General features: G+C 51.5%; 1 protein-coding gene across 1 annotated transcript; it reads left to right on the forward strand.

Annotated features, from left to right (window-relative positions):
• Positions 1–1060: 1060 nt before the first annotated feature.
• Positions 1061–15825, forward strand: LOC142363302 (coiled-coil domain-containing protein 30-like). Its single transcript, XM_075436814.1, has 16 exons — positions 1061–1165; positions 1210–1308; positions 1974–2114; positions 3902–4039; positions 4859–5016; positions 6052–6298; positions 8044–8217; positions 8525–8734; positions 9409–9566; positions 10591–10738; positions 11307–11428; positions 12531–12672; positions 13254–13390; positions 13673–13787; positions 14824–14891; positions 15612–15825. The coding sequence occupies exons 1-16, from the start codon at positions 1061–1063 to the stop codon at positions 15823–15825; spliced, it is 2376 nt and encodes a 791-aa protein (XP_075292929.1).
• The last annotated feature ends 11302 nt before the right edge of the window (positions 15826–27127 follow it).

Here is a 27127-nt window from a genome sequence, read left to right on the forward strand (position 1 = left end):
TATTCTATTGATCCCATCGATAACAGCAAAGGCCAAAAGGCATCCTCAGAAAGAGTGATTGTCTACCCCTCTGCACCCAGTCCTGTTCGGTAAAAGGGAAAGTACGACATGTGCGTGATCAGTAATTGAAATAAATGGAGAAAAATCGCTTACCCTTGAACATAGCAGCGTTCCCCCTTTTACTGCTTTTAGCTCTCTGAATAGTCTGAGGCCGCCCGGTTGGAGCAGCCGCATGATCTCAACCGATCCCTCAAGCTGAGTGGGTAATATTAATAAATCTGCGGCGTATCTACAGCGAATTTGAGGGGAATCTTAATTCTCTAAGACAGCAAGATGAACCTTCACCAAAAATACAAGCAAGTGTTTTCCTTTTGAAGGATGAACAGCTCAAAGAGGAGATCTCCGAGTATCAGAAGAGCGAGAAGCAAGGACTCCTGTTGCCTGCGCCAGCCGAGACTGAAGAAGTCGCAGCGTGTGTGGAGTCCTGGCTGGACGAGAGGGGACATAGTTTGGTGCGGTTGAGCAACCCAGGCTTGGTAACGGAGACAGACCTTGAAAGTAGCGAACACGGAACACTGCTACAGAAGTAGAGTGGCGAACACGGAACACTGGAGCAGGGGGACTGCCACGTTGTTGCTTCCTGCCTTATTGTCGCTTCCGCATCGAGATGCAGCTCTTCACCAATCACAGCGAGTTGTAGCTATTTTGACTATATATGGTGAAGATAACTAACCAATCAGAGGCTGTAACTGCTTTGCTATATAAACCTTGTTTTGCTGACTAATAAAGGAGAACGATCAAACTCACATTGAGATTTCATCGTTACTCCGGGTCCGTCTCCCAGCTCGGGCAGTTGGGGAGGCCAGCGTGAAGGCTTAGAAATAAGAAAACCAGCACAAACCAGCTGCGAGTGCCAAGACTGGGGCTTTGCAAAAGGAACTGTAACGGGGAGGAGAAGCTGGGCTGCTCCTGGCTCCTGTAAGCCCTTTAAGACTGCAGGACTAATAATCGTTCCCAGGAGACGCCCCACAAAGGTAGCTGCCTCGGGGTGGGGGGATGGATGGTGCAAACGCAGAGCGACCACTTGTCCAGACAAACTCTTCCCTGCCAGGAGAAGCGCAGAGGTCAGCGTTTTGCTGGCTCAAGCCCAGAGTCCTCACTAGTTGTGAGTACTGGTTTGGTTTTAACTCGTGGCTTGTCTATGTTTAGATCACAAGTTTAGAAATGGAGTTACTTGAAGCACAGAAGAACAAACCTGAGAAGAGTGAGGAAGAAGAGGCATCGTCTGGAGCACAAGAGATGGAAGAGGTAAGAGGTTTTCCCTGGGAAACGAACTGTATTTTTTAGAAACGTTATTAAATGAGCATCTCCCGTGTATGCTCTTTGTCACCGTCTTCTGAGAATTTCTGGCCCCTCGGCTCATGCAAGACCGACGGATGTCTCGGGAGGAGAGCAGCCAACGTGCCAATGCTATCTCCCCGATAACTCATCTCCCTGATAACTCATCTCTCCTGTGAGGTTGTCTTGCCTTCAGCCCTGTGGAGCCTGTTGACTTCCCAGTGAGGGTGAAGGGTTTACACATCAAAAGGGGCTTGACTCTTCTTTGGGGTTTAGTGAAACCTGGGCAGCGCGTCGGTGTGTTTACAAGGCTGTTTCCCAGCCGGTTTGGGACAGGCATTACTGCCCATTGGTCACTTGCCAGCCAGACGATTGGATCTGCCGGTGTGTAAGCCAGGCAGAGCTTATCGCATGTGGGAGAGGACCTTCCCAGGGTATTTTGGGTCAGGGGGAGGCCCCAGGCCCGCGGAGATGTCAAGCCAGCCCTGGGTATAATGTACAGGAATCCTGCTGGCAGCTTCTGAGAACTGTTTTTCCTATCCTTGCTCTCTAGGAGACACATTTTCTGCAATTTTTTTCTCTTTTGCTAGAGTAAATGATGCTGTAGAAGTGACTCTTAATTTTGCTTGTTGCAGATGCTGGAAAGCTGTCAGGAGACGATAGAAAAGTTAGGAAGTCAGCTGGGAGAGCAGAGAGAACGGAGAAAGCAACTTTCATCTGAGCTTGAACTGTTAAGAGAAGACCTGAAGGCTGAGAAGAAGGCACTGGGCAGCCAGGTGGGTGTAGCTCCTGCAGTGGGTCTCCCGGCAGGAGGCAGCTGCCTTTGGATGACTCCATGAAACATCGCCAGCTGCCCTCCAAGTGCATTGCTTGACTCCTCTTGATGCACCTCTCCAGTCCAGCCAGTTTCAAAGCCTCTTTGGCCGATGGTTTTAAATCCATCTGCTTTAACAGAACTGTCTCTAACTCTGTAATATATTTTTCCTTTCAATGAATCTAATTACAAATCAGTAATTCAAAGTTTGTAGCCAAAGCCCCCTTCTCTAGAGGACAGAGTGGAAGGTTTCGAACTTGGGTATTTATTGCGGAGTTATTTGTGATCGTAAGGCTCATGATCATGAGCCTTCGCCTCTCCATGTCACAACATGGCAGGGCACTTGTAGATTTGAGCCAAGACCTCCCCGCAGAGCAGCACCACAGTTACCCGTTAGCAGCAACTGCTTTTCTGGGTTCAGTCAACTGGCTAATTCTGAATTCATTTAACACGGGTCCCCTTTCATATCAGTAGTACTCTTTCTTAAGCAGAACATGGCCTGACAAGAAGTGAGAACACCTGAGAGTCACAGAAATCTAGATGAACAGCTTGCTGGGATCTCAGTGCTGCTTTTTGTTATGTGCCCTGCAGACCTCCGTACGCTTTGCTTGAAGTAATTTAACTGCTAGGTAGACTTCTGGTGGGTTGATCTCTGCTGGGAGAGTTGCTGTTGCTCTTCCAGTTGGGCCGCAGAGCACAGAGAGCGTGTGATGCCAGCAAAATTGCACAAGGGCTGAAAATTTAGGAGAGCTGCGGATCTGTGACCTGGATCAGGCAGACAAGGGGGACCCGAGGGAGACTGGCAAAGGCGGCGTTTACAGCTATTGCAAACCCCATTTTTTAGCACTCTGAGAGGCCTTAAAGCATATCACTTCCTTGATTGTAAGTAAAGAACAATGAAAGTCCTGAACTGTTTGCGCAGCTGCACATACAGGAGAGTCTTACTGGAGGAAGAGTGGCATCTAGAGGACAGGACTTCTGCAGTGCCACAAGACAACAAATTCACTTTGTGAAAGCTCAGGATGCAGACTAAGCCTTACCGAAGAACAGTTGAGGAAGGGGCTAGGCCAGTCCATGAATATAGATATGAAAAGGAACTGTCTGATTTGGGGGGTGCTGAGGAAAACGTGAAGAGTCCCTTTGCCTCCCAGTAGTTCCATCTACTCATGGTCCAAGGACCTTTTAATCAAAGTCATACATCCCTGGAAGTTTGGTTGGAATTCAGCCACCGGTTGGCCGGTGGTTTTGCCTAAGGAGAGGACTATTTTTCCATCAAAGGGATCATCCAATGACCTTTTTGAGACTGGGTGGCTGTAACGGTCTTTCAAATAGAGAACTTTGCCTGTGTTTGGTGGGATTCCTGACTTCACAAATGGGTTCATTCCCTTTTGCCGGAGTAGCTGTATTGGGACGAATCATTTACCAAAGGAGTGCTGGAAGTTAGCCTGGCATAAAATCGTTGGGTTCTCATGGGTGATACCCATCTGTGGTCAAGATTTGAGGTTGTTCAATGTTGTGTTTATCAGGAGGTCCAACACATAGAATGGGTGAGTAAATTGGATACTATTTTGTTCTTGTGCATTTTAATGATGTGCTATGAAGTGATGCTATACAAAGAGTTCTTTGCATTTGTTTGGAACTCTCTTCTTGTTTTTAAGAGGTTTATGAACATTTGAGAGGAGAAAGCCTTTTCTGAGCTTGTAGTTAGAGGTGTATTACATCCGCTAACTCCTGTTGTTTCCTCACCAGGGGCTGCCTGACTCAAAATCAGAGTTTACAAGCCATTGTAATGACTTCCCGAGCCTCCAAAGAACATCAGCGAGCAGGGATCTCATTAATGTATCCTATGAGAAGCTACAAAGAAATAATGCTTTGTTAGATGCAGAGGTGAGAAATGTAGAGAAATCCAGGTTGTTCTGGTGTCTGATGCAGACAGAAGCTGCTAGTGTGTGCTGCTCAAATGTAAACAAATTCATCTTGGTGTAGATGAGAAGACCTGGAACTGAACTACTAGTACTAGCATACGCTCAGGAAGAACTATTGATTAAAAAACTTTAGGAGTCAAAGTCATTGCTAGCATTAGTGGGATTAATAACATTTTTCTTTGAAGGATTTGGGTTCACCACTGCTTAGCAGGGGACATTGGACAAGGCAAATTGTGGTTCCAGTCCACTGTGGCATTTCCCGTGTCCTTATGCACTCCTCATGCCTGCCTTTCTTGCCTCTTTTATTTTCTTGGCATCTTCTCTTCATGTCTCAGGTTCTGGGTCTGCCATTGCCTGGTATTAAGGCAGTAGGTGACGTTGAAAGCGGAGAGCAGCCGTCCGCAGAAAGTTGTGGTGGGTTGCCTTGGATGGAGGATGATCTCTGTGCAAGACAGCTGAACACACGCTTTGTACTCTTTCCCAAGAATTGCTAGTTCGGTAAAGAAATGTGGCACGTGTTGTAAAGCCCTGAGCGCTACAGATGGGCAACAGAAGGATGGAATCAAATACAGAAATGTGATTTGATGATAGTTTACACACAGCTACTTCCCATGCAGGAAAAAGGACTTGCACATCTCTCTTCAAGGGTGAAGAACTACCATAATTTAGCTACAGAATCACAAACCGTATCTTGATGGAGTCCCCAGATTGCCTTAAACTGCTCAAAAGATTTCTGTGAGACCGAAGAAGATCAAAGTCGTGGTGTTTTCTGACCTTACAGGTCTCTGAACTCCTACAAGAAAGAGAACAGATTCACAAACTTGAGCAGAAACATGAAGGTCTATGTACAGATGAAAAGACGTATGAAGAACAGATGGCTAAAGTAGGATTTTTGGAAGAACAGATCAAAAACTTGAGGGATGAACAAGAGCTGCTCTGGTAAACCTTAACAAAGTCTGTGGTACTTTCTGCTCCTTATCTTTGCTGACTAAGTTTTTAGTTGTTTTTTTTTTTCTTTTTTAAATCCCTGTAGTGCTGCTTCTGGCAAAAATGGGCACAGTAGCTTTGCATCTTCCTTGGTGTGTAAGCAGCTCTCTGTAGAGATTCTGGTGAATAAGCGTTTCCCTTAGTGACATCCTGATCAGTCAGGTGTAAACCTTTTTTCCTCCCACTATTCCAGATTCTGTACGGCATAAGTGAGAGCTGTCCTTAGGGAGGAGGCCGCTTCTCTTGGAGCGAGGCAATATTCGGACTAGCATGGTCCTCAAGAGCTCCCGTCATGGGCTTGGGCTCCTCGGGGCTAACTGCTGCCAGCATCCTGCTGTGGATTTTGGTTGTCCTTGCAGGGCAGGGGTCGGGGTTGTAAATAAAGCTCTTACAGGTTCCCTGACTCCCCTTTTCAGTAGATCAATAGAAATTTGGAGTTGGAGCATCCATGCTCAGGCTCTCATTAGTAAGTAAAAGCTTGGATTAAATCCGGTATAGTTACAGTCAGCTAAATTTACCTAGATAACTAGGTACTGAGGTAAAGTAAAACCGGGATAAGACAGGTAGGTTAGCTTATAAGGACACAGAGTTTAGATTGAGGAAAGTTAGACAGCTCGATCGGGAGACCTGGGCCCGTACTTCCACCCAGCGAGGCGCTGTGCGAGCGCTTCTCTGCCGCTTGTGAGCGCAGAGCAGCTGACGTGGCCCCACGCGAGTGTTTCCTTAGCCAGCAGTTAGCCTGCACGTGAGTGACTGAGAGCTGACCCTTTGGATGCACGTGGTTTCGTGGGCCGGTGTCCAGGGCAGACTGACCCTTGCCCAGAACTGCTAGACCTGGGATTCATTTCCCTTTGGAGCCTCCCAAGACACTTGAGCGTTGCCTTGAGTGTTTCGCTGGACTTTCCTATCCCAAGTTTTTCCCCTTCAGAGGGTGTTTTCCCTTGGATGTGCATCGTTATCTCTCTCCTTTACTATTTCTACTTCAAGTTCTGAATTAGTAGAAAGCAACAAGAAGAGGGAGGAGCTAGAAAAGCATCTAAAAGAGAGCAACGAAGAAAAACTGTTGTTACTGGAAGAAACTGTCCAGCTAAAACAAGATCTTCTGACTACCCGGGAGCGGGGTGATGGCACGCTTGGAGAGACTTTGAGGACAAACCGAGGCACGGTGCTCAGAGAAAACGGGTTACTCGTGTCGCAGAGCTCTGCAGGCAGTTCGGATGGGAGAGTTAAACAGGTACGGGCAGCTTTGCCATCTGCACCGTGCTCCTTTTCACCAGTTTGGTGGCAAAACCAAAGTAAAATGGACTGGAAGCCAGTTCTGTGCTGTTAGCGTGTAGGGGGGATGTGAGGCTGACTGATTTCCTTGGGGAAAATGATTGGAAAATACGAGTGTTGTCATTTCCTCCCGTTATGTTTATGGACATAGTGGGAGCTTGGATAAACTGAAGGGCCCCCTTGGTGTGCATGAAAGAAAGAAGTTACGCAGTCTTTCAATGTTTTAAACCTTTTTGGAGCTCTTTCTCAACTCCTTTTAGCATCGTGAAGCACGGAGCTGGCTCGCTGTTCCCGCAGCGGTCTTGCTCTTGCTGTAGGCAGAAGGTGTTCCACTTCCCTGCTCCTCCTTGCCATTTTCTGCCCTTATGCTCAGTGTCTGAACTCGTCCCACAACTGCTGCTCCGCAGCGGCAGCTTGCAAGCAGCTGGGGTATGCTGTGCCCCATGCCCCTGTCTCAGTTACTGCTCTCCCATTGCTCTACCAGGTGGCAGGCAACACCCGTAGTTATCACTACGTTTAGCTGTGTTTTAAATGCAATTTGTTCACCTTTCTTACTGTGTGATCTAAAAAAGAAAGGGAAGGGCAGCGAGCCCTGCCAAAAGGGGAAGGATTGAGGAAGGTACCCAGGATGGGGATTCTGAGGAGGAACAGGGATTCCATGGAAGAGTTTGTAAGAGAAGAGAGGACAGGGTGGCCTGCATAGGCAGGAGAGTGGAAGGGAGAGGATCAGAGTTGTGCCGATACCAAGGAACAGCAAATCTGTACAGTTACAGAACACCAAAGTAAAATACGAGGTATAGAGGGGCTGCTGAAGAGGATCCCAACAGAAGCAGGCGGGGAAAAGCCCCACAAAACCTAAATGATCTCGAGGACAAATGACCTGGCCGGACTGCACAGTGCTGGATGAAGACTTGCCAGCTCGGGAATTTATCTGGGGATTTATCTTAGAAGGGAAGCTTGATCTTCAGTGGATTTCGTCTGGTCCCAAGAACAGAGGGTGAAGACGCAAAGCGGAAATGCAGATCAACAGATGGCCGAAAGTGATGCTGGGAAGAAAGGTTTTCATACGCCAGATGTGGGAAGCTCCCGATTTGTAGCTTTGAGCTGCAGAGATTTTTGGGACTCCACCTCCAGCTGCGTGGAGAGTTCACACACCTGGATGCAGGGAAAAAGCAACCTGCCTTAAGCAGAGGGGTCTAAAAACTCTGTGAAGCTCCATCAGATGCAGGGATCGAGATCATACGGAGCTCAGTTATCTTCCAAAAGCCACCATAGACCGTTGGTGACCCTTTCATGGTGCCCAGGCTGCGGTCACATTGTACCAGCGTGTCTGTCCCCGTAGCGCTGCCAGGACTTGCTTTGCTTATCTGCCTCAATGAGACTCTGGGCCAAGAGTGAAGAGCAGCCTGGGTGGTGTGGCTTTTGTTTGACAGGTAAGTTTTAACAGGGATTTGTTCCCTCCTCCAGGTTTTTGCATCTTCTCCCTCAACTGCAAGAGTTGTATCAGCTTCTCGGAGGGGATGGACAGGGTAGGGAGCAGGACGTAGTATGGGGGCAGAGGAAATGCTTGCCTGGCTTTACCCATCTTCCTCCTTAAATGCCCTTAAATGCCACTGGCATACCTCTGCCTTTCTTAACGGCCAGTCTTTATCTTTCCTCGCAGTTGATTTCCAGGTAACCTGTGTCGTTTTGCTGTTCCTGCAGAGTCTGTCTGACGAGAGATTCCAGCAGCAGGAGGAAAAGATGCAGCAACTGCGGCAGGACTTGCGTCGCGTTCAGAACTTGTGCAGCTCAGCCGAGAGGGAGCTGAGATACGAAAGGGAGAAGAACGTCAACTTACAAAAGCAAAACCTGTTGCTCCAGCAGGAGTGCACCAAGGTAGGAAGAGAGCAGGGAGAACTGTTTGAGGAGAGCTTCGCATCGTTTTACAGGCTGTGGGAGGTCTGAGGTGCTGATCAACAGGCTGGGCTTCATTTGCATTTGTCCGTGCAGTACCTGGGGCTCTCAAGCATGCTGTGTCTCAGCTCCATGGAAATTGCACCGCCTCCAAATAAAACGTGCTGCTCCCTGTAGTTCTCTTTTCTTCGCCGCTCAGTAATCCTGTTGCCCCTTTCCCGATCAAGGTATTTCAGGTGATACATATTAAAGTGCAAATTTAATTTTTTTTTCTTCTTTTGAAACTCAGGTCAAACCTGAGCTGAAGCAAGCCCAGGCAAAACTCTCGGACACAACTGAAACGTGCTCCTCTCTCTCAGCACAGTGGGAAAAAAGCCAGCAGAAGGTCAAAGAACTCGAACAAGAGCTCCTGAAGTGCTCCCAGGCCGATAAAGCGCAGAGCGGTCTGCAAGAGAAACTTGCACAGGAGAAATCCAAAGCATGCGAAGCACAAAAAAAGGTAACTCGTCAGTGTGACCTGCGCTAACGGGAGGTATGTTTTTCAGCAGTTTTGTGCAGCTGTAGTTCAGAAAGAAGAAGCACTAGCAGCTCATGGGTCGGTTCCCTGAAGTCCGTGTTGCTAGTCCTTTTTGAGATCACGTGGCTAAATATTTCAGGAAAAACATCTGTTATTAGTGGGAGTATAATGAAGACAATTAGAAGCCAAATCTAGTGGCTCAGACTCCTCTCTCCAAAGTTCAGTATCTCTCAACATAGAGGCAGCAGGGCTGGCAGACACCGGGAGCCTGGATCATGTTCTTGCCGAGGAGATTTGCTGCTGTTTGCTATCTGGTAAATCGCAAAAGCTTGTGTTTTCCACGGCATCGATTCTGCCACGTTCCTGCTCTGGTCGTTGGATTCGATTTTGAAGTGTGCGGGATCAAATTAGGTGTAAAAAGGATTGTTGCTGATTCATGACATAGTATCTGATCCAAAATCTGGTAGCGGTTGGAAATGTTTTACTTTGTATGTCTTTGTGTCAAAGTCCATTAAGAAGTACTTCTGAGTAGGGGCGAGCAAATCTTTCATTCCCACGACTCAGATACTGAGTGATCAAAGAGAGTTCAATCCCTTGCATTCAGATACCATCCTGTAAATTCAAAAAGTTTAATCTGTGTCCAGTTTTAATCCAAGATTTCAAATCTCCAGCAAAATCTAAAAGATTCCCAGCACCAACTCCTGCTGGTAGAGGCCAGTGTTTCAGACAAGAAGCTCCTGGAGGAGGAATTGAAGGAGGCCCGGGACAATGAAGCTCGTGTGCAACAAGAACTTCACGAGGAACAGCTGAAAAGGTACACAGAGCTGGCTAAGGCCTGTGCTGCGTTCGGAGGGCAGGTGCTGGGCCAGCAAATGGTGCTGGGCCAGCTGTCTAGGTACATCCTGCAGCTCCATGCCCGGCCTGAAGCAGGCTCACAGTCACTGCACCGCTGGTTTCACCTCCTATCTCTCCCTTTGACCTGCCAGTGCCCCTGGCAGAGTTCCACAGGATCCCCTCTTTGAGATTTAAAAGATTTTTGGAGACTTCAGCTGCCTCAGAAAGTGCCGGGCCCCTCCTGCCAACCCAGTGATTTGGTCTGCCCTCTAGACACTGGCAGTCCCCCTTCCTGTGCAGCTGGGTTTGATGATACCTCTTAGAATCATCACACAGAACCATGGAATCATGAAGGTTGGAAAAGACCTCTAAGATCATCAAGTCCAACCGCCATCCCAACCCCACCATGCCTGCTAAACCATGTCCTGAAGCGTCACGTCCACACGTTTTTTGAACCCCTCCAGGGATGGGGACTCCACCACCTCCCTGGGCAGCCTGGTCCAAGGCCTGACCACTCTCTCAGTAAAGACATTTTTTCCAATATCCAATCTAAACCTCTCCTGACACAGCTTGAGTCCATTGCCTCTCGTCCTATCGCTGTTTACCTGGGAGAAGAGACCAACCCCCCCTCACTGCACCCTCCTGTCAGGGAGCTGCAGAGAGCGAGAAGGTCTCCCCTCAGCCTTCTCTTCTCCAGACTGAACAGCCCCAGCTCCCTCAGCCACTCCTCATCAGACCTGTTCTCCAGTCCCCTGCCCAGCCTCGCTGCCCTTCTCTGAACACGCTCCTGCCCCTCAATGTCCTTCTTGTACTGAGGAGTACCCTTTGACGTGCCACTGGGACATGGGGACAACCAGGATGATTTCTTCTACTCCCAGCGTTGCCCGGGGCAGGTGCAGAGCAGTGCATTGTTTTCTAGATTGCAGCCAGCCTTGAATTCATGGTGGCACGTCACAGGCGGGCCTCCACATCGGTGTCTCACTGTCACATCAACATGCTTTTAGGAAGATCCTGGAGCAACAGGTGGAGGAGCTGCGGCAGCAGCTCCAGCACTCGTGGGAGACGGAGGCATCGCTGGCCAAGATGCACGTGGAGCTGCAGGGTAAGACTCTGCACGTCCTAGAAGACGAGAAGAAAACTGACTCAGGGGAGGTGAGCTGCAGCATGGGTGGGTCCTCACCACCCATGGGGGTGCTGTGCTGTTGGCTGACTCCAGAGCAGACCACTGAGCTCTAGGGGAAAAATGGGACCATCCCAGTGTGAAACCTGCACCTGGGAACTGCTGAAACAGGGTCACATCCAGCCAGGTGCTGAACTCTTGCAGATCCCACTGATTTAAAGAGGAGCTGGAGAAAAAGCACCATCCCGTCTCGTGTAGGTTTCCTGGGAATGCAGCTCTGAGGGCAGACGAGGAGGACTTGGTGGCTTCTTCCCCTTTCCTTGCAGAGCGTGGAGGTTTTTGCAGGAAAATCTTGGCAGTGGGAGGACGCATTGCCTTGCCGTGCCCTGTGGAAGCCCCCCTAGCAGCACAGAAGTCCCCACTCTCCCTTCTGTAAGGGGAGGAGGCAGTGGCCTTGGGAGGCAGAATGGGTGGGTGTTATCTGTGGTAGGAACCAGTAGGATTTATGAAGAGAAGCTTTGGAGACCAGACTGACAAGAGGCAGAGGGACCCCTACAGCTGAGGACACAGGTACACAAATAAAAAATTGATGTTTTCCAGCACCTCCAGTGTCAGAAGGAGAACCAGAAGCTTTCAGAGCAACTTTCACTGCTGAAGGATGAAAACAAAGCCCTTTACGAGGAAGGAATCCGTCTCCTGAACCAGAAGGATCTGTGTGTCAGGTACCGGCTGAAGCGGCAGGGTATGTGTCGGCACAAAAAAACCCACCCAGGACCCGCCATTCGGGTGCCTGGCCGTGACACTGGATTCGACTGCCCTGTAGCCTTTCTTGTCTCTCCTGTTCGAGGCATTTAGCACCGGGAGGTCTGCCTTAGCCCAATGCCCCTCATGCAGTTGTGTTACACGTCACGCGTCTGCCGTCGTGTTCTCCTTGGCAGCTGAAGACAGCGCAGAAAGCAAAGGGGTGCCCAGGGAGGGCTGCGGGCACTGCTGCTCACGGTCTGGCACCGGCGGAGATGCCCTGTGGAGCTGCTCGCTTCTCCCCAGAGCGCTTTTGATCTAATTTGAAGCACAGTAGCCTTTTTGTCATGAGTTTTGAGCAAACGTGGGCAAATATCTCTTATGTGGTAGAGATTTTTCTTTTTTTTTCTTTTTTTGATGTTATTTTCCCTTCTGTCCCAGCTGGATAAAAATAAACAAGAACACTGCCTAAATGGGACACTTTTGAGGGGATGAGCAATGATCACAAGTCTCAGTAGAGACAGATATTTAACCCCAGTGTCGCAGCTCTAAGAAGTGCCCACTGAAGTAGCTCTTTCTGCAGCCTGTTTGCCTGACGCTTGCCGTGTAGGATTCTTCTTTTTCAGCCTTTTTCCCTCGTACACGAGTAATGTCCCTTATCCACCCACCTCCCCACCCAGATAAAGAGCTTGCCCTTTCCCCGTTACTTCCAATTTTGGTGAATTTAAAACTCTGTTTGGTATAAAGAGCTGAGAGTGGTGAGCAGAAGGATTTGTAAAGCTGGGAGTCAGTTTTGGGAATTCTTTTGGTCCTTCAATCAGTTTCCATTTGGGTGACACTTCACAATATAAACTTTGCAACAACAACAAAAAAACCCCGAACTGATCGGTGAAAGACGTAGTCCAGAAAGTCAGCGTGCTCATTCTGCCTTTAGCTGTGCAGCCAAAAGGAGCTGCGTAGATGGCTGAGGCTCCCGCTTCAGGCTTTGGAGAGCCTGAAGAAATACAGGACATGTCCTGCCTTGATCTTGACCCAGAACACAAAGGCATTTCACAGCCTGACGCTTTGTCTCTGCCTCCTCAGGAAATATAATGAAATGCAGCTCCACCACAAAGACAAGATCCGCAGAGCCAAGGAGACTTTTATCCACGAGGTGAAACAAAGGCACAGCAGAATTAAGCAGCTTGAAAATGAGCTCAGCGAGTCAAAGCTCCAGGTGGAAAAGGTGAGAGAACTCATCGAGGGCGGCTCCTGCGAGGGAAGGCAGGGGAGCAGGCTGTAGGGTCTCTGCGGGAGCATCCCTGCTTCCAAAAAGAGATGCAGCGTAGGAAATCAAAGAGGTGAGGTTTAGGAACAGCTGGTTTGCAGGCAACGGGATAGCACGGTCAACCGGCCTGAGGGTCGGAGCAAGGCGAGCAATGCTCCATGTGCTGCTCCTGCTCTGTGGGCAGGACTGATGCAGCCCTGGGAAGCGGCTAGCAGTGCCAAGGGCCACCAGCCCATCCTCTTAGGAGCTAGAAGCCAGAAGGAGATTCCTGGCTCAAGTTTGCCCTTGGGGGGAATCCGTGTCCTCATACCCCATTCAGAAACTGCCTAAGCTCCGTCATCTTTCGCCTTGGAGATGTTACTGATGGGAAGTGACTCAGAAGTCACTTTTTGGGGCATGTTACATCAAATAGTGTATCGCTTCTAGGAGCGAACATGCTTGGTGGTGACCCCTTTGGCAGAGCACCTCAAGGTTTACAGAGGGCAGAGAAGAGAAAAGTGTAACCACTGGTGTTTGTTTCCTTCTGCAACAATGCTCAGGGGAAGGTGCTGATTGCACAGATCACCGCCGAGAACGAGAAATTACTCCAGGAAAGAAGACGGCTCCTCCAGAAGGTATCTGACCAAGAGGAGACGCCTTGGAGCAACAGGTCTACGGCTGCCACCCTGCAGAGAAGGTAAACAGTGATGTCTGTGCCTCTTCCCAGCACTTCTCCGGTTTTACGGGCTACTCCTCGTAAGAAATCCAGAGGAAAGCCTGAACTGCACCCCAGTTACTAGTGCTGTGGCTTTTAATTGCTGTGGGGTGTAATTAGCCCCTTTCCCCATCAAAACCCATAGCATACAGGTGGAGGTTGTGGAGGTCAAAGGGCCTGAAGTTGAAAAAGAAAATGTCCCTTTGGAAACGTAGCATGGTCAGAAGGAAAATAACTTATGCCTTGTATGTGCCACTTGCTCAGAGTGAAGATCCTGGACGAGGAGAATGTGTGGCTGCACGAGAGCAAACTCCATCTCTCCGACCACGTGCCCACCTCGCAGCACGCGCTGAGGAGCATCCACGCTCCCACCATGGAGGTGAGTCTCTGAGAGGACTTGGTTTCCGCACACAGGTTGCAGGAGCTGAGGTCTCCCACGAGTCAATCAGAGAATCACAGAATACGTCAAGTTTGAAGGAACGCGTAAGGATTATCGAGTTCAACTCCTAAAACTAAACCAAATGAGGAAGAGTGTCGTCCAGATGCTTCTTGAACTCTTGAGTGAGGGTTGGTGTTCGTAGCTGTAGCTGAGGGTGCTGGAGAAAAGCGAAATCGATCCTCCAGTTGGGATGGAAAGGAGCACCAAACACACAGGAAATTGCAGCGGCTTTGTCGGTGAGAAGGGACTTTGTGGGGAGTTGAAAGCTCAATACTCTTGGCTGCACCATCCCCATCTGTGAGCCGAGATCCTTTTTGCGAGTACAGAAACGTCCCTTTGGCTTTTGTGCAGATCTAGAGTTGTTACAAGACCTTAGTTTTAAAATTAGCTCTAAAATGGGGAGAAATAACCCAGAGTGGAGTGGTTGGGAACGCTACTCCTGTAAGGCAAAAAACCTTAGGCCAAGCTGACCCGTAATCTCGACGATGTTGAAGGGAAGGAAGATGTGCCTTCCCTAAAAACTCAGGCTTGGACCGACTAAATTAGGGAAGAACTTTGCGGGGAGAAATGGAGGAAAATCCAGGAAAGTGAAAGAATGTGTTTCAACAACTCTTCAGGTAAAAGAGGTGGATTTGGAAGTTTATTGGTACATTTTGAAATTGGGAGGGAGCCCGGTTTGTTTGGAAATGAGCTGTGAAGGATGAAAGTGCTGTTTGGGGCCTGGCAGCAAGAGCTGTCTGTGTGTTCCACTGGGTTTTCTTTCTTTCTGTTTGTTTCACCTGGGCTAGTTAGGGTTTTTTTTTTCAGTTTGAATTCAGACCCAAAGGACAGGTCTAGGATTAGTACCTCTGTGGGGCTGGAGTCCTAGGGAGAACTGGCAGTGGAGCTGGGGGCACTTTGCAGACCAAGACCGTATGTTGAAATTTGGGGTCTGACACACACTTTCCCCTCTGAAAGTCTCCGTTCCTCCTTCCAGGACTCGAAGAGTGTTAACTTCTCCGAACACCAGCCACAGAGTAAGGTGTTGCCATCTCCCCGTACCAGGTACCTTGGGGTAAAAGGAGGCGGCGGGGAATGCCTCTGTGCATGTGGTGAGGGAGAAGTTGAGCGTTACGGCTGCTCCACCCTGTGCTTTCACCTCCAAGGGTCTTTTTAAATTTTTTTTTTCCTTTGGTCAAATTGTAGGGAGAATGGTATTAAAAAGACTCTGAAACTAATGGGATGGAGAATTAAAATTTTCCAAATGTATCAGGGAACACTGAATCTCAGGGATTTAGAAATAAGCTTGGTGAACAGTGGTTTTGGAGGAGTGTCTTTACACAAGAGGTTACGAGGCTTAGAGGACCACTGCTGGCCAGAGCTGTGTGACCCACATCCCAGGCTATGGGGCAGGAGGGGAGCTTGAGCTGTTCCTCCACCGGTATAGCCAGGAGAACCATGATGTGTGCCAGAATGGGCAAGGGGAAGGCAGAGAGACTCTGTAGCTCTGCTGTCTGCTTGCTGGAGACCCAGCACAGTGGGCTTGGTTACAGCCTTTGGGTGCTATGGATGGCGACGGAGACTCTGAGTAGGTTCTGGGGTAGATGAGGGCCATCAGCTGCTTGGCTGGAGGAGGAGTAGCGGAGACTCAGTCCAAGCGAAAGGCATTGAGCATCGCCCTGCACTGCCTCGCAGAGACGTTGGGAGGAGTGTTGGGACTGTGGCAGGTGATGGAGGGTCAGATGAAGTTTGCAGAATGACTTAAGAGAGGAGATTTGTTTTCAGCTTCCCGTCAAGAGAACTGCCAGACTTTCTCAGCACCCTGAAGGCCACGCCAGACATGAAGCCTGAAGGAGAAGCTGAAAGCCAAGACTCACCCTTTTCCTTATCCCCCTCTCAACCTTCTGAGATTGGGTACTTAAATGTTGCTTCGCCTGGAGACACCACAGCCTCCCAGCTACAGGAGGAGAGTCAGAATGTCAGCTCTGAGAACTTCTAAACCGGAAGAAATGTTTGTAAAATATTAGCTGGACTGCAAGGTTTTGGGTTCCTGTTGCCATGGGATGAGAAGGACTGCAGGGGAAGAATTGCCAAATGGACTGACCTGGTGATTTCTGTGATACATTTCACCTAAATTATTCAACAGTTTTTTTTCAACTTACCCAACAGCAAGTGTGTGTGTGTATGTGTGTGTGATCCCAGAGCCACGTGGAGGCTGGAATTTGTAGACAAACTCAGTCAAATGGAAGAGGGGTGGGGTGAAGCATACCTTCCCCAGAGCCCTGATTACTTGTCCAGTCAACAAATGCAAGCTTCGTAAAGCAGCAGAAAGCTTAGTAAAGCAACAAGCTGCCAAAAGTTGAAAAAGGCCAAGTGCAAGGGGTGGGTGCAATCGCACGCATAAATCCAGGCTGGGGATGAAGGGGTGGAGAGCAGCCCTGCCGAGAAGGACTTGGGGGTGCCAGGGGATGAAAAGCTGGACACGAGCCGGCGATGTGCGCTCGCAGTCCAGAAGGCAACCACATCCCGGGCTGCATCCCCAGCAGCGTGGGCAGCAGGGCAAGGGAGGTGACTGTACCCCTCTGCCCTGCTCTGGTGAGACCCCCGGGGAGTCCTGCGTCCAGGGACGCACCGAGCCCAGGGACGCCCCAAAAGGCACACCGATTGCCCTGGGGCGTAGTGAAAGGCACACCAGGGAAGATGGGGTGCAGCAGAAAGCACACTGCGGGGCCTGCAGAGGCACCCAAAGGCACGCCAAGGAGCTGGGGGAGCCGAAAATGCACTCCGAGGGGCCTTGGGGTGCTCAGAACGGCATCGTTCGGGGTGCTCGGCCGGGGGAATGGCACACCCGTTGCCCAGGAGAGCACTGCAATTCACACAACAGGGGCCTGGGGCACCCTGAAAGGCAGAGCCACGGCCTGAGGCAGCATCCAAAGCCAGAGAGGCACGTGCAGGGGAAGCCCAGAGGGCTGAACGAGTGTCTCGGAGCACCCCAAACGGCACGCTGAGAGGGACCAGGCAGACCAGCAAGCAAAAGCGAGGCACAGGGGGCATCCCACAGTGAACAGCAGGGGCTTGGGGTGCCCTCCAAGGGACACCCAGGGCTGCAGAGAGGGGTGCCCCGAGGGGTCCAGGGTGCCCCAGAACACACAGCCAGAGCCCAGGAAGCCCAAAATGGCACACGGGGTGTCCAGCCACCGCCTCTCGTGCTTGCAGGGAGCCTTGGTGGCCAGAGCCCATGTGTCTTCCCAGGCAGGCAGGCGAGTGCCGCAGAGGGGCTGGGAGAGGAGAGGAGGACGGTGGGTGCCCCGAGCGTGCAGGGAGCTGGGAGCCTTGGAGAGGTGGCCTTGGGCAAGCCGGTGGCCCTGGACACCGTGCGCCAGGGGCCGTTTCCCTTGGGCACGTGGCCTGGGTGTGCGCAGAAAGGTGCTGAGCACACGCGCACGTCCGCCCTGCAGGCCTCTGCCCCCAGCACCGCCCAGTTCCCAGCACCTTATGATGTCACTGAGCCGTTCATGACGTCAGCACACGCGTTCGCTAGACCTGGGGCGCTGGCGCAGACCCTGCACACACAGTACCTGGCGGTGCTGCTGGTGCTGTGCTGGTGCTGCTGGTGCTGTGCTGGTGGTACTGGTGGTACTGGTACCGTGCTGGTGGTAGTGGTGCTGTGCTGGTGCTGGTGCTGCTGTACTGGTGCTTCTGGTGCTGTGCCAGTGGTGTTGTGCTGGTGCTGCCATTGCTGCTGGTGGTGGGCTCGGCCCGGAGGCAGTTGCCCGTGCCCTGCCGCTCCTCAGGGCTTGGCTCCTCTGCTGGCAGCCGGCACCCGGCAGCGCCCACCCAATCCTGCCTGTCTCCGCTCGTCGGTGAGAGGCAAGGCAGTGCGGTGCCCATTCCTGCTGGGCCATGAAGAGCATCTGGCGGTTCCTGTGCAGGAGGAGGGCACAGAAGCAGCATGTGTCCTTCGGAAGCATCGCTGACAACAAGATCTTGCAGGACGTCTGGAACAAGCCACACTGCATGTCCATCACCGGGGGCTTGGCCCCAGCGCCGCTGCCGGTGAAGAAGCAGGCGGCTGTTGGTGACAACAACTGCCAGGAGAAGGACGAGAGGTAACGGGCGCAGGCAGGCGGGAAGTCTTTGGGAAACTCCTGGGCTGTTCTCCTGCCCTGGGGCTTCGCTTCATGCCTGGGCGTGTTGGTTCCCAAAGGAGGGAAAGATGGAAAGGGCCGTTGTTCTTGCGGTGAGTCCAAGAGGTTGCGCTGTCTGTCTTTCCAGGCCCAGACCCAGCGTGTGCCCTGCGGTCCCCATGGAGCAGGAAAACGAGGGAGGAGCTGCCCCAGGCCATGCAAAACGGGTGTCAGCACCCAGCGCTCGCCGCAGGGCAGGAGGTGCTGGAGAGGGGCGGTGTGCACCCGCTCTGGGGAGAGCAGGTAGGACTCTCCAGCGCGGAGGAGGCGATGGGGAAAAGGGCTGTTGCCTGCCCTTTTGGTGGGCTGCCAGGGAGACAGGGTGTTTGGAAACGGCGTGGAGGGGTTCCTTGTCATCCGGGAACAAATGCTCTGCCAGGTGTTGTCCCTGGGAAGCAGAATTCTCGAGACACTGCTTCCTTTTTGGCTCCTTTCTCGTCACTTCGAGTGATGTCCCTGGCACATGGCGCAGGCGCGTGCTCTCGAGGAAACAAACTCCCAAGCAGGAGAAGAGATGCATTTCGCATCCGCGTTGTGACAGGTCTCTCACTAGGATTTCATGGGTTTGGGGTGTGTGTTTGTGCTAAGATTGTCTCGGGAAGCACGATGATTCGGGAAGCGCTCTAGGCACCAAGGAGCTGTATTAGATCACTGTGGTTCCAAAAGTGTGTGGTTTTAATGTAGATGAGCCTGCCGTATACTGGGAGTCTGCCGGCCGGGAGTCGCCAGCTGATGAAGAAGCCATCGAGGAGGGCAAAAGCTCTGAGGGGGAGGTATGTAAACCCCAAGGCTTTACATTGGAGACTTCCTTTTAGGCTTCTATCACACCCTTAATGCAGAAGAAGACTTTTCCATGAGTAATGCCAAAGGCAGGGTTCTTGGAAACTCTTTTCTCATCCGACGTCAAGTTAGTGACAGTCCTCTTCTGGGTCTGTGACATGCTGCCGCTCTCTCCTGTTTTGAGCTGATTTCCTAAGTTCCGTCCATTTTTATTCTTTCCCTTTGAGCAGACAGGAAACATCACAGCCCAAATACCGACCCCAGGGTTGGATTCGTCCCTTTGCCACCGGAGCCTCGGAAGTCCTGGGACAGCAGAAAGTGCCGATGTGCAAGAGGTTCTGAGAGCATGTGACGTCCGGCTCACTGTGCCCGCGCACACCTCTGAGGTGCTGGAAACCAACAAGAGCTTGTGTCAGCAGCTGAACAAAGCCAAAAGAAAAGCTGGCAGGCTGGAGCAGGAAGTGGAGCAACTGAAAGAAACTCTCCGGGAGAAGACACTGGCTTTAGATAGAGCAGAAAGAGAATTACATCAGGCTCGGAGGCAGGCAAAGGAGCAGCACGCTCTACCCCCGAAGAACGCTCAAGAGAGAAAAGATGTCATCAAGCAGGCAGAAGGGCTGCAGGAACAACTGTCCCAGCTCCAGAGTGAAAATGTTTTCCTCCGTCAGCAGCTGGGAGAGGTGCGGAACAAGGCCGCCCAAGAACATAAGGTGAGCGACGCCTTTATATGCGAGGCGGACAAAGTAGAAAAAGAGGTGAGATGATCACTGAGCAGGAATGACTGAAAGCAGAGCAGTTCCCAAGGCTGTCTGGTGCTCCGGAAAGTCAGCAGGTGTAAGCTACCTGCGTGGGAGTCCATCACTCGAGCTGGTTCTGGTTTTGTTGGAATTGCGGAAGGTGCCGGCAAGCCTTGAGACGTGCTTATAGACACATACTTAGATACAGTCTCCGCATCTTCCCAGCAGAATGTGCTGGAAACAGAAATCATCCTTCAGAGATGGCATTTCTGTAGTTGTCTTCACTTGCCAAGGATGGCTAGAGACCGTCAGCTGTGCAGATGTCGCCTTCTTCCAGGGGATGAGGCTGCTCTGCTTTGCGATGCACTTAGAGAACCGATCTCGGTATATTATCTAGTAACTGCAAGTCAAAAGACAGATTTTGGCTTCTTACCTTTTTCTCTGTCCTCCCGTGACATTGTTTCCCTAGAGAACAGTGGGACGGCTGCAAGAAGAGCTCACTGATGCTTCAAGAAAGCAGTGGATAGCAGAAAAGTCGCTGAAAGCTTCCACACTCCTACGCGATTACCTGAAGGAGGAAAACTCCCGCTTGCAAGAGGACTTGGACAAGGCTAAGGCCAAGGTATGCAAAGTCTGTAAACCTGTCAGTATGGAGGAAGCTGTTCCGTTGCTTCAAAGAGTGCCAGACAAGAAAATAATTTGGGAACAAATACAGGAGAGACTTCTCTGAGGACGTTATGAGTTTCTGCATCACTAACAACAGTTGTCCAGGCTCGAGGGTGCTTTTAGCTCCTTTCTCCTCGCTGCCTCCTCCCCTCTCACCTTGAAAAAGTCAGCTGGCTCTTCAGGGAGCTCGTTCCGAGGCTGTGGGAAGGCAGTGAGCTTGGGACAGCACCTGGGTGGGGAAGAACGAGGCGGCCGTGCTCTTTGGAGACTGGGTTCTGTTCCGACACCGTGCAGAGGTTGTGGCCATGTGATTGAGTTTGGCGGAGATTTGAGAGCCCTTTGCCTAAGACAGATTGTTTATTCCCTGCATCCAGATGTGTGAACTCTCTGCGCAGCTGGAGTTGGAGCGTGAAACATCTCTGCAGCTCGCACCTGCAAACCAGCAGCTGCGAGGGCTGGTGGCTACTCTTGTGCCGCACGGCTTGGCGACTGCTGGCGTGGCTCGTACGGCAGCAGCGCTTTCTGGAGAACAGTGTGAACAGATAGCACAGGCAGAAACGGGACAGAAGCAGCATCTCAGCCCACTTTTGCAGGTCAGTTTATGTACCATTTGCATCTGTAGTCTGCATTGCGTTCATTCGTGGCGGTGGCGATGGCGTTTTAGGTGTTTGGTCTTGTGCATCCGGCTCTCCTTGTTGGTGCTGTGGGTTTGCCTTTCCCGTAGGGAAGCTGGGGAGCTGCAAAAGGCTGCGTCAAAGTGCCTCTGTGCGTGTGGTGGGACCTGTGTTCATGAGAAAGATGCCGCCTTTTCCTTCTCCCTGTCCATGCAGCGCTGTAGGCTGTTTAATACCAGCTTTTGTGTACAAATGGCAGGAAGAGCAGGCTTTTTGAGAGCCGGGGGCGTTGTCTTTTTCTTCCTGTTTCTTGAAGTTGCGCCTTCTGCTTTAGACACAGGCAGCCACTCCAGCCAGAAGAGAGGAGATCTGCACCACTGACGCCTCCTGGAGAAAACTGCTGGAGCAGAGAGTGAGCGCTCTGGAATCGGAGCTGGAGAGAGCACAGAGCTTGCAGGAGAAGAGCGCACTGCAAATGGCACGTGCGCAGGCTGAACTTAAAAGTTGGGAGAAATGTTATCTGGTGGACCAGGAAATTAGAAGATGCTTTACAAAGACATTAAAAAAGTAAGTCCAAATGTCTTCTGTTTTTCCCCCACGTTATGGGAATACGACCCTCTTCTTCGTGGCTTTTCCACCCCACTTCCCTTTCTTGGATCTGGTCAGCAGGATGCGTACGCTCAAGACGGCGTACTTCTCAGAAGAGCACGCCTTGGGCTCTCCCATTACGGAGGCCTGTTTGCCTTTCTCTTTACTGACCCTGAAGTAACACAACAAATCAGGCCTGTCTGCAGGACGTTTTGGTTCTTTTTCTTCAAACAGTTTTTTGTAGCCGTCTCTCCTTGCTGCATGGTGGTGGAAAAGAGGAGCTTCATTTCTGCTGCTCTTCTGCTCCACCTTAGGATAGACGCACTTGGAAAGGCAGAGGGACACAAGAGGAGTCTGTGAGGCAACAGGACTTTGTTCAGCTGCCGTTATGGCGGTGCATCGTCTGTTGGAGTTTACAGCAGGGGGAGGGAGGGAGCCTGCAGTCCCTACCACCTTCAAGGAAAGGTCCTACAAGGGAAGATATAAGACAGGTTGCTCAGAAGAGCCCGAGAAGCAGTACCTTTGGGTGGCTGGGAAGTTTGTGTGCATGAGTCCAACAGCGCAGCGTCACCCTTGGGGAACACCTTTGTGCCACGATGAGTAACAGCCGTTCTTGCATGCTCCTGCCTTTTTCACAGGGCTAATGAGATGTTAGCAGAAGCCGTTGCTAAGAGCCCTCAGGACCCGCGGTGCGGATGCTTCAGTGGCAATGCAGAGAGTCTGGGCCAGACCAGGGCACAGAGCGGAAACCCATCGGGCTCAGGTAAGCAGCTCCAGATGTGGCTCTTCAGTGGTCAGGTGGGCTTGAAGAATTGAACCGATTTCAGGACCCTTGCTCCTCTGGAGTCTTGAGCTCCCAAAGCGCTGATTTGCTTTTGAGGCTTTGTCTGCATAAGGTGGGTGGGCACAGAAGGTGTTCTGGCAGGACAAATTCTACCTATGTCCACCTGGGAAGGATGGACCCGTGCTGTGCTGAGAGAATTTCTTGGCCTGGCTTCGATAGCGGAGCTTTGTCTGCTCAAAGACAGACGATCCTGTGCTTTGGTGGGGAGGAAGGCAGAAGCTGGTGCAAAACCTTGTGCTCCAGAAAAGCCCTCTGCTGAGCTTCCTGGGAAAACGGGGCACTTGAGGGCAAAGGGGCCTCAGGGCTCTGAAGTGTAAGCAGATGCCATTTGGGTGGGTTCATCTGTTGTGCGCGGTCGTGAAGATGAAACTGCATCTGCTGGGGATCCTCCCTGCACATACATCTCCTGCTCCTTGGCAAAAGCAGAATAAAGCCCAGGACGTGCCCTCGCAGGCCAACACCGCCTGACTGTGGCGCTTGCAACAGCAGCTATTAGAGGGGAACTCAATACTCCTGGAAGCTTGTCAGAATTGTTTGTCTGCCCCGATCCTCCCGTGCTTTCCCATGGCGTCCCTGCATGAGCCCCCACAGCATGGGGCTCAGCAAGGCTCTACGGCTGGGGACAGCAGAGCCCTGGCAGCTGTCCCCCGCCTGCCTCTCCAGCGAGGGGGTCTCCGCTCTGCTGGAGGGGCCACGGTCGCCGTCCCAGCTCGGGGGAGGCCAGCTTGGCCTGCGGGACTCTCCTCAGCGTGGGTGTGGGGGCCGGGGGTCAGGCCGGGGGCCAGCTAGGGGGGTCTGGGGGAGGCCCGGTGCCAGTCCCGGGCAGGGCGGGCGTCCCCGGGGGCTCTCCCTGGGGCCGGGGCAGCCGAGCCCTGCCCGGAGCTGCTCCATGCTGCGGGGCCGGGGGCCTGGGGCTCGGGCAGGGCGGGGTCTCCATGGAGAGCGGCCTGGAAGAGGGCCCGGGGCCTGGGCTGGGAGTGGGCTGGGCGGCAGTGGCCTGGGCAGGGCACGGGGGATGCTGGGAGCTGTAGTCCCCGGCCCCGGGGCATGCTGGGAGCTGCAGCCCCTCTCCCCCACCCCGGGGCATGCTGGGAGCTGTAGTGCCTCTCCCCCACGCCGGGGCATGCTGGGAGCTGCAGTCCCTCCCTGGGCACTGAGCGCCCCGTCATGACGCCGGGGGATGGCCTGTCCTCTGTTCCTGCCCGCAGGGACACTGCGCTGGGCTGACCTTGGCTGGGAAGAGAGCCTCCACTCGGGGACACTGATTCAGTGGAGGAAAAGAAGGTTATCAGGAGTAGTCAGCATGGATTCACCAAGGGGAAATCATGCCTGACCAGTCTGATAGCTTTTTACGATGGCATGACTGGCTGGGTAGATGAGGAGAGAGCCGTGGATGTTGTCTACCTAGACTTCAGCAAGACTTTCGACACTGTCTCCCAGAACATCCTCCTAGGGTAGCTCAGGAAGTGTGGGCTGGATGAGTGTTCGGTGAGGTGGATTGGGAACTGGCTGAATGGCAGAACTCAGAGGGTTGTCATCAGCGGTGCTGAGTCTAGTTGGAGGCCGGTCACTAGTGGTGTCCCCCAGGGGTCAGTACTGGGCCCAGTCTTGTTTAACTTCTTCATCAATGACCTGGATGAAGAGTTAGAGTGTACGCTCAGCAAGTTTGCTAATGACACCAAACTGGGAGGAGTGATGGATACACCGTCAGGCTGTGCTGCCATTAAGCGTGACCTGGACAGGCTGGAAAGCTGGGCAGAGAGGAACCTGATAAGGTTCAACAAGGGCAAATGCAGGGTCCTGCACCTGGGGAGGAACAACCCCAGGCACCAGTACAGGCTTGGGGCTGAGCTGCTGGAGAGCATCTCTGTGGAGAGGGACCTAGGTGGCCTGGTGGACGACAGGTTGACCATGAGCCAGCAGTGTGCCCTGGCTGCCAAGAAGGCCAATGGTCTCCTGGGGTGTATTAGGAGGAGTGTGGCCAGCAGGTCCAGGGAGGTTCTCCTTCCCATGTACACTGCCCTAGTGAGGCCCCATCTGCAGTGCTGTGTCCATTTCAAGAGAGATGAAGAGCTACTGGAGAGAGTCCAGCGGAGGGCTACGAGGATGATGAGGGGACTGGAGCTTCTCTCCTACGAGGAGAGGCTGAGAGAGCTGGGCTTGTTCAGCCTGAAGAAGAGAAGGCTGCGAGGGGACCTTAGAAATGCCTCTAAGTATCTGCAGGGTGGGTGTCAGGAGGACGTGGCCAGACTCTTTCCAGTGGTGCCCAGCGACAGGACAAGGGGCAAACGGGCACAAACTGAAGCAGAGGAATTTCCGTCTGAACATGAGGAAGAACTTCTTCCCTCTGAGGGTGACGGAGTCCTGGAACAGGCTGCCCAGGGAGGCTGTGGAGTCTCCTTCTCTGGAGATATTCAAGACCTGCCTGGACGCAGTCCTGTGCAGCCTGGTCTAGGTGACCCTTCTTCGGCAGAGGGGTTGGACTAGATGATCCACAGAGGTCCCTTCCAAACCTGAACACAGCAAAACTCTGTTATCCTTGTAGAACCGGCCCCGTGCTCAGCCCTGCAAGCGCCTGAGCACCGGGAGGAAGGGGTGAGCGAGCGGAGAGCGAGCGCTAAGTCACGGTGTCAACACGCAGAGAAGATCCAGAATTTTAGCAAGGCTTTCTGCAGCGGTAAACAGGCTCTTCAGCAAAATGAACGCTTCAGTAGGAGGCATTCCTTGCCTTTTATTTTAAATAACAAAACTGAAAATCCAATATCAAAATCCTTGTTTGAAACAGAGGTTTGGGGTTGTGTTTTTGGTTTTTTTTGCCAGATTGGGACCAAGAAAGAAGGTATGTTTTTATTTGTGTCTGAATAAAAGTCAAATTTAAGCTGAAATTTCCTGTGCCCAGCATGAAGCTGAAAAGGGAAAAATCTTTGTTCACCTTTTCTATAAGGAAAACTGTCTTCTTGCTAGTTCTGCTTAGGATTAGGATACCAGTGTATATGCGGACAAATTTCTGTCAGTCTGCTCCTAATACATCTTTTCCTATTTCTTGCACTCGAAATACGGGATAGTCTGCATTAACTGGTGTGATGGTTGCAGATGTTTGTTGATTCAGGCTTGGAGGGTTGGTATACAACCACAATTTTTACTGTACTGGCCATTTCGTAAACATAGGTGCTAGCACAGCACTGATACATGAACTGTGACTGTGTTTTGGTTTGCAGCAAATTATGAAATTTGTGATGAAAATAAGAAATATGGCTGTTTGGGCTTTTCAAAACTTACCCTAGCTGTTTGTGAAACCCGTACCTAAATATCCGAGGTGAGGCATTTTCCATATTCTAGAGGTAAACTGAGTCTCTGGAGTAACTATGGAGGGACCGCTGTAATAAACAGAGCACTGCTATTGAGCCTGGATCTCCAGAAACATAAACCTCTACCATTTGAATAAGAGAAGATGTTCCCATACGTCTGGGGAACTCCTCTCTCTGCTGTCGCACGCGTACACCTGTGCATAAGGGCAGTGCAATTTTGGAACCCTTATTCCTGTGAACCCTTATTCCTCTCTGAGCTTGGTGGAGGTCAAAGTCCAGACCAGGGCTGGTGACCAGGTGTTTTTCCTGTTCTGTACAGACAAAATTGAGTTACAGAAGGCCATGGAACACAACAGCAGACTGGACAAGGAAATCCTGGCGCTGCAAGCATGGGTCCAAGCACCTGACTTGGAAAGGAAAGCATTCCTTGATTTGGTGAGTACCCATCTCCCGCTGCCGGGTCTCCTGCGGCACCGAGGAGCCTTTGCGTGGCCGACAGCCCCGGGCTGGCTCTGGACATTCCGCCTCGCTCCTTCACCTGCCTCGCCGCTCTGATTTCCCCTCTCTTTTTCTGCAGTAAGTCTTTCCAGAGTTGCGGTTCTGATGTTGTGTGACTCATGGAGTAACAGACTTTGGGAAATGGGCAGAATAATCATCCAAAGAGTGCTTTAAGGCAGCTGCTGTTACTGCAGCCCTGAAAAAAGGCGGCTCTCAGAGCATCCTCTGGTGCAGGAAGGGTTCGATGCCTCGCCAAACGGAGGGGGCTGCGCGGGCTCACACTGCGTATGTGCTTTAGGGCTTGCAGCAGAGTCCTGAAAGACGCGAGCAGGATCGGCTCGGTGCTTGCTGTTACTGGCCAACGTCTGCACACATTTAAGCGAGCAAACAGAGTACGCAACATTCCTATCTTTTCCTAGGGACTGTTATTAAAGACAACAAATAAGTTAGTCTAAACCCCAATACCTAGCCATTTTTAAACAATTTTTAATTTATGCTTATGTTTTGATACTTCTCTACCTCTTTGGCTTTTTATTGTGGCTGCGTTGATTTGCTCAGTAGCAGATGAACTTATTCCTTTTCATTTTGTGTTGGCTTTCTTAAGTGACTGTCATTACCATTAATGTTTGACATAATGAATTTAGGATTCTCTAAATGCAGTAGTCTCTATCAACAAGATAGTTCCTTACTGAGATTGCCAACAGTGAATGAACACAACAGTCTGTTTCCCATTAAAAAGTGTCATTTGGCACAAATTTGGTGTCTGTTCTTAACTCCAATTCTTTATATCAGTCCTTCAGCAGCCTGTAATTGCTTGCCGGCAGCCTATAATTACATATGCTGCCCCAGCACAGATAGCTCAGCAGCTGTCTTGCTGGTCTCTTGGATCAAAATGAGTATTTTTAAATCAATAGAAGTATCTCTGACAGTACCATGTCCATCTCTTTATGATCACAGAATCACAGAATAGTAGGGGTTGGAAGGGACCTCTGTGGGTCATCTAGTCCAACCCCCCCGCCGAAGCAGGGTCACCTACAGCAGGCTGCACAGGACCTTGTCCAGGCGGGTCTTGAATATCT

This window comes from Opisthocomus hoazin, chromosome 15, assembly GCF_030867145.1.
Source record: "Opisthocomus hoazin isolate bOpiHoa1 chromosome 15, bOpiHoa1.hap1, whole genome shotgun sequence".
Classification (NCBI taxonomy): domain Eukaryota; kingdom Metazoa; phylum Chordata; class Aves; order Opisthocomiformes; family Opisthocomidae; genus Opisthocomus; species Opisthocomus hoazin.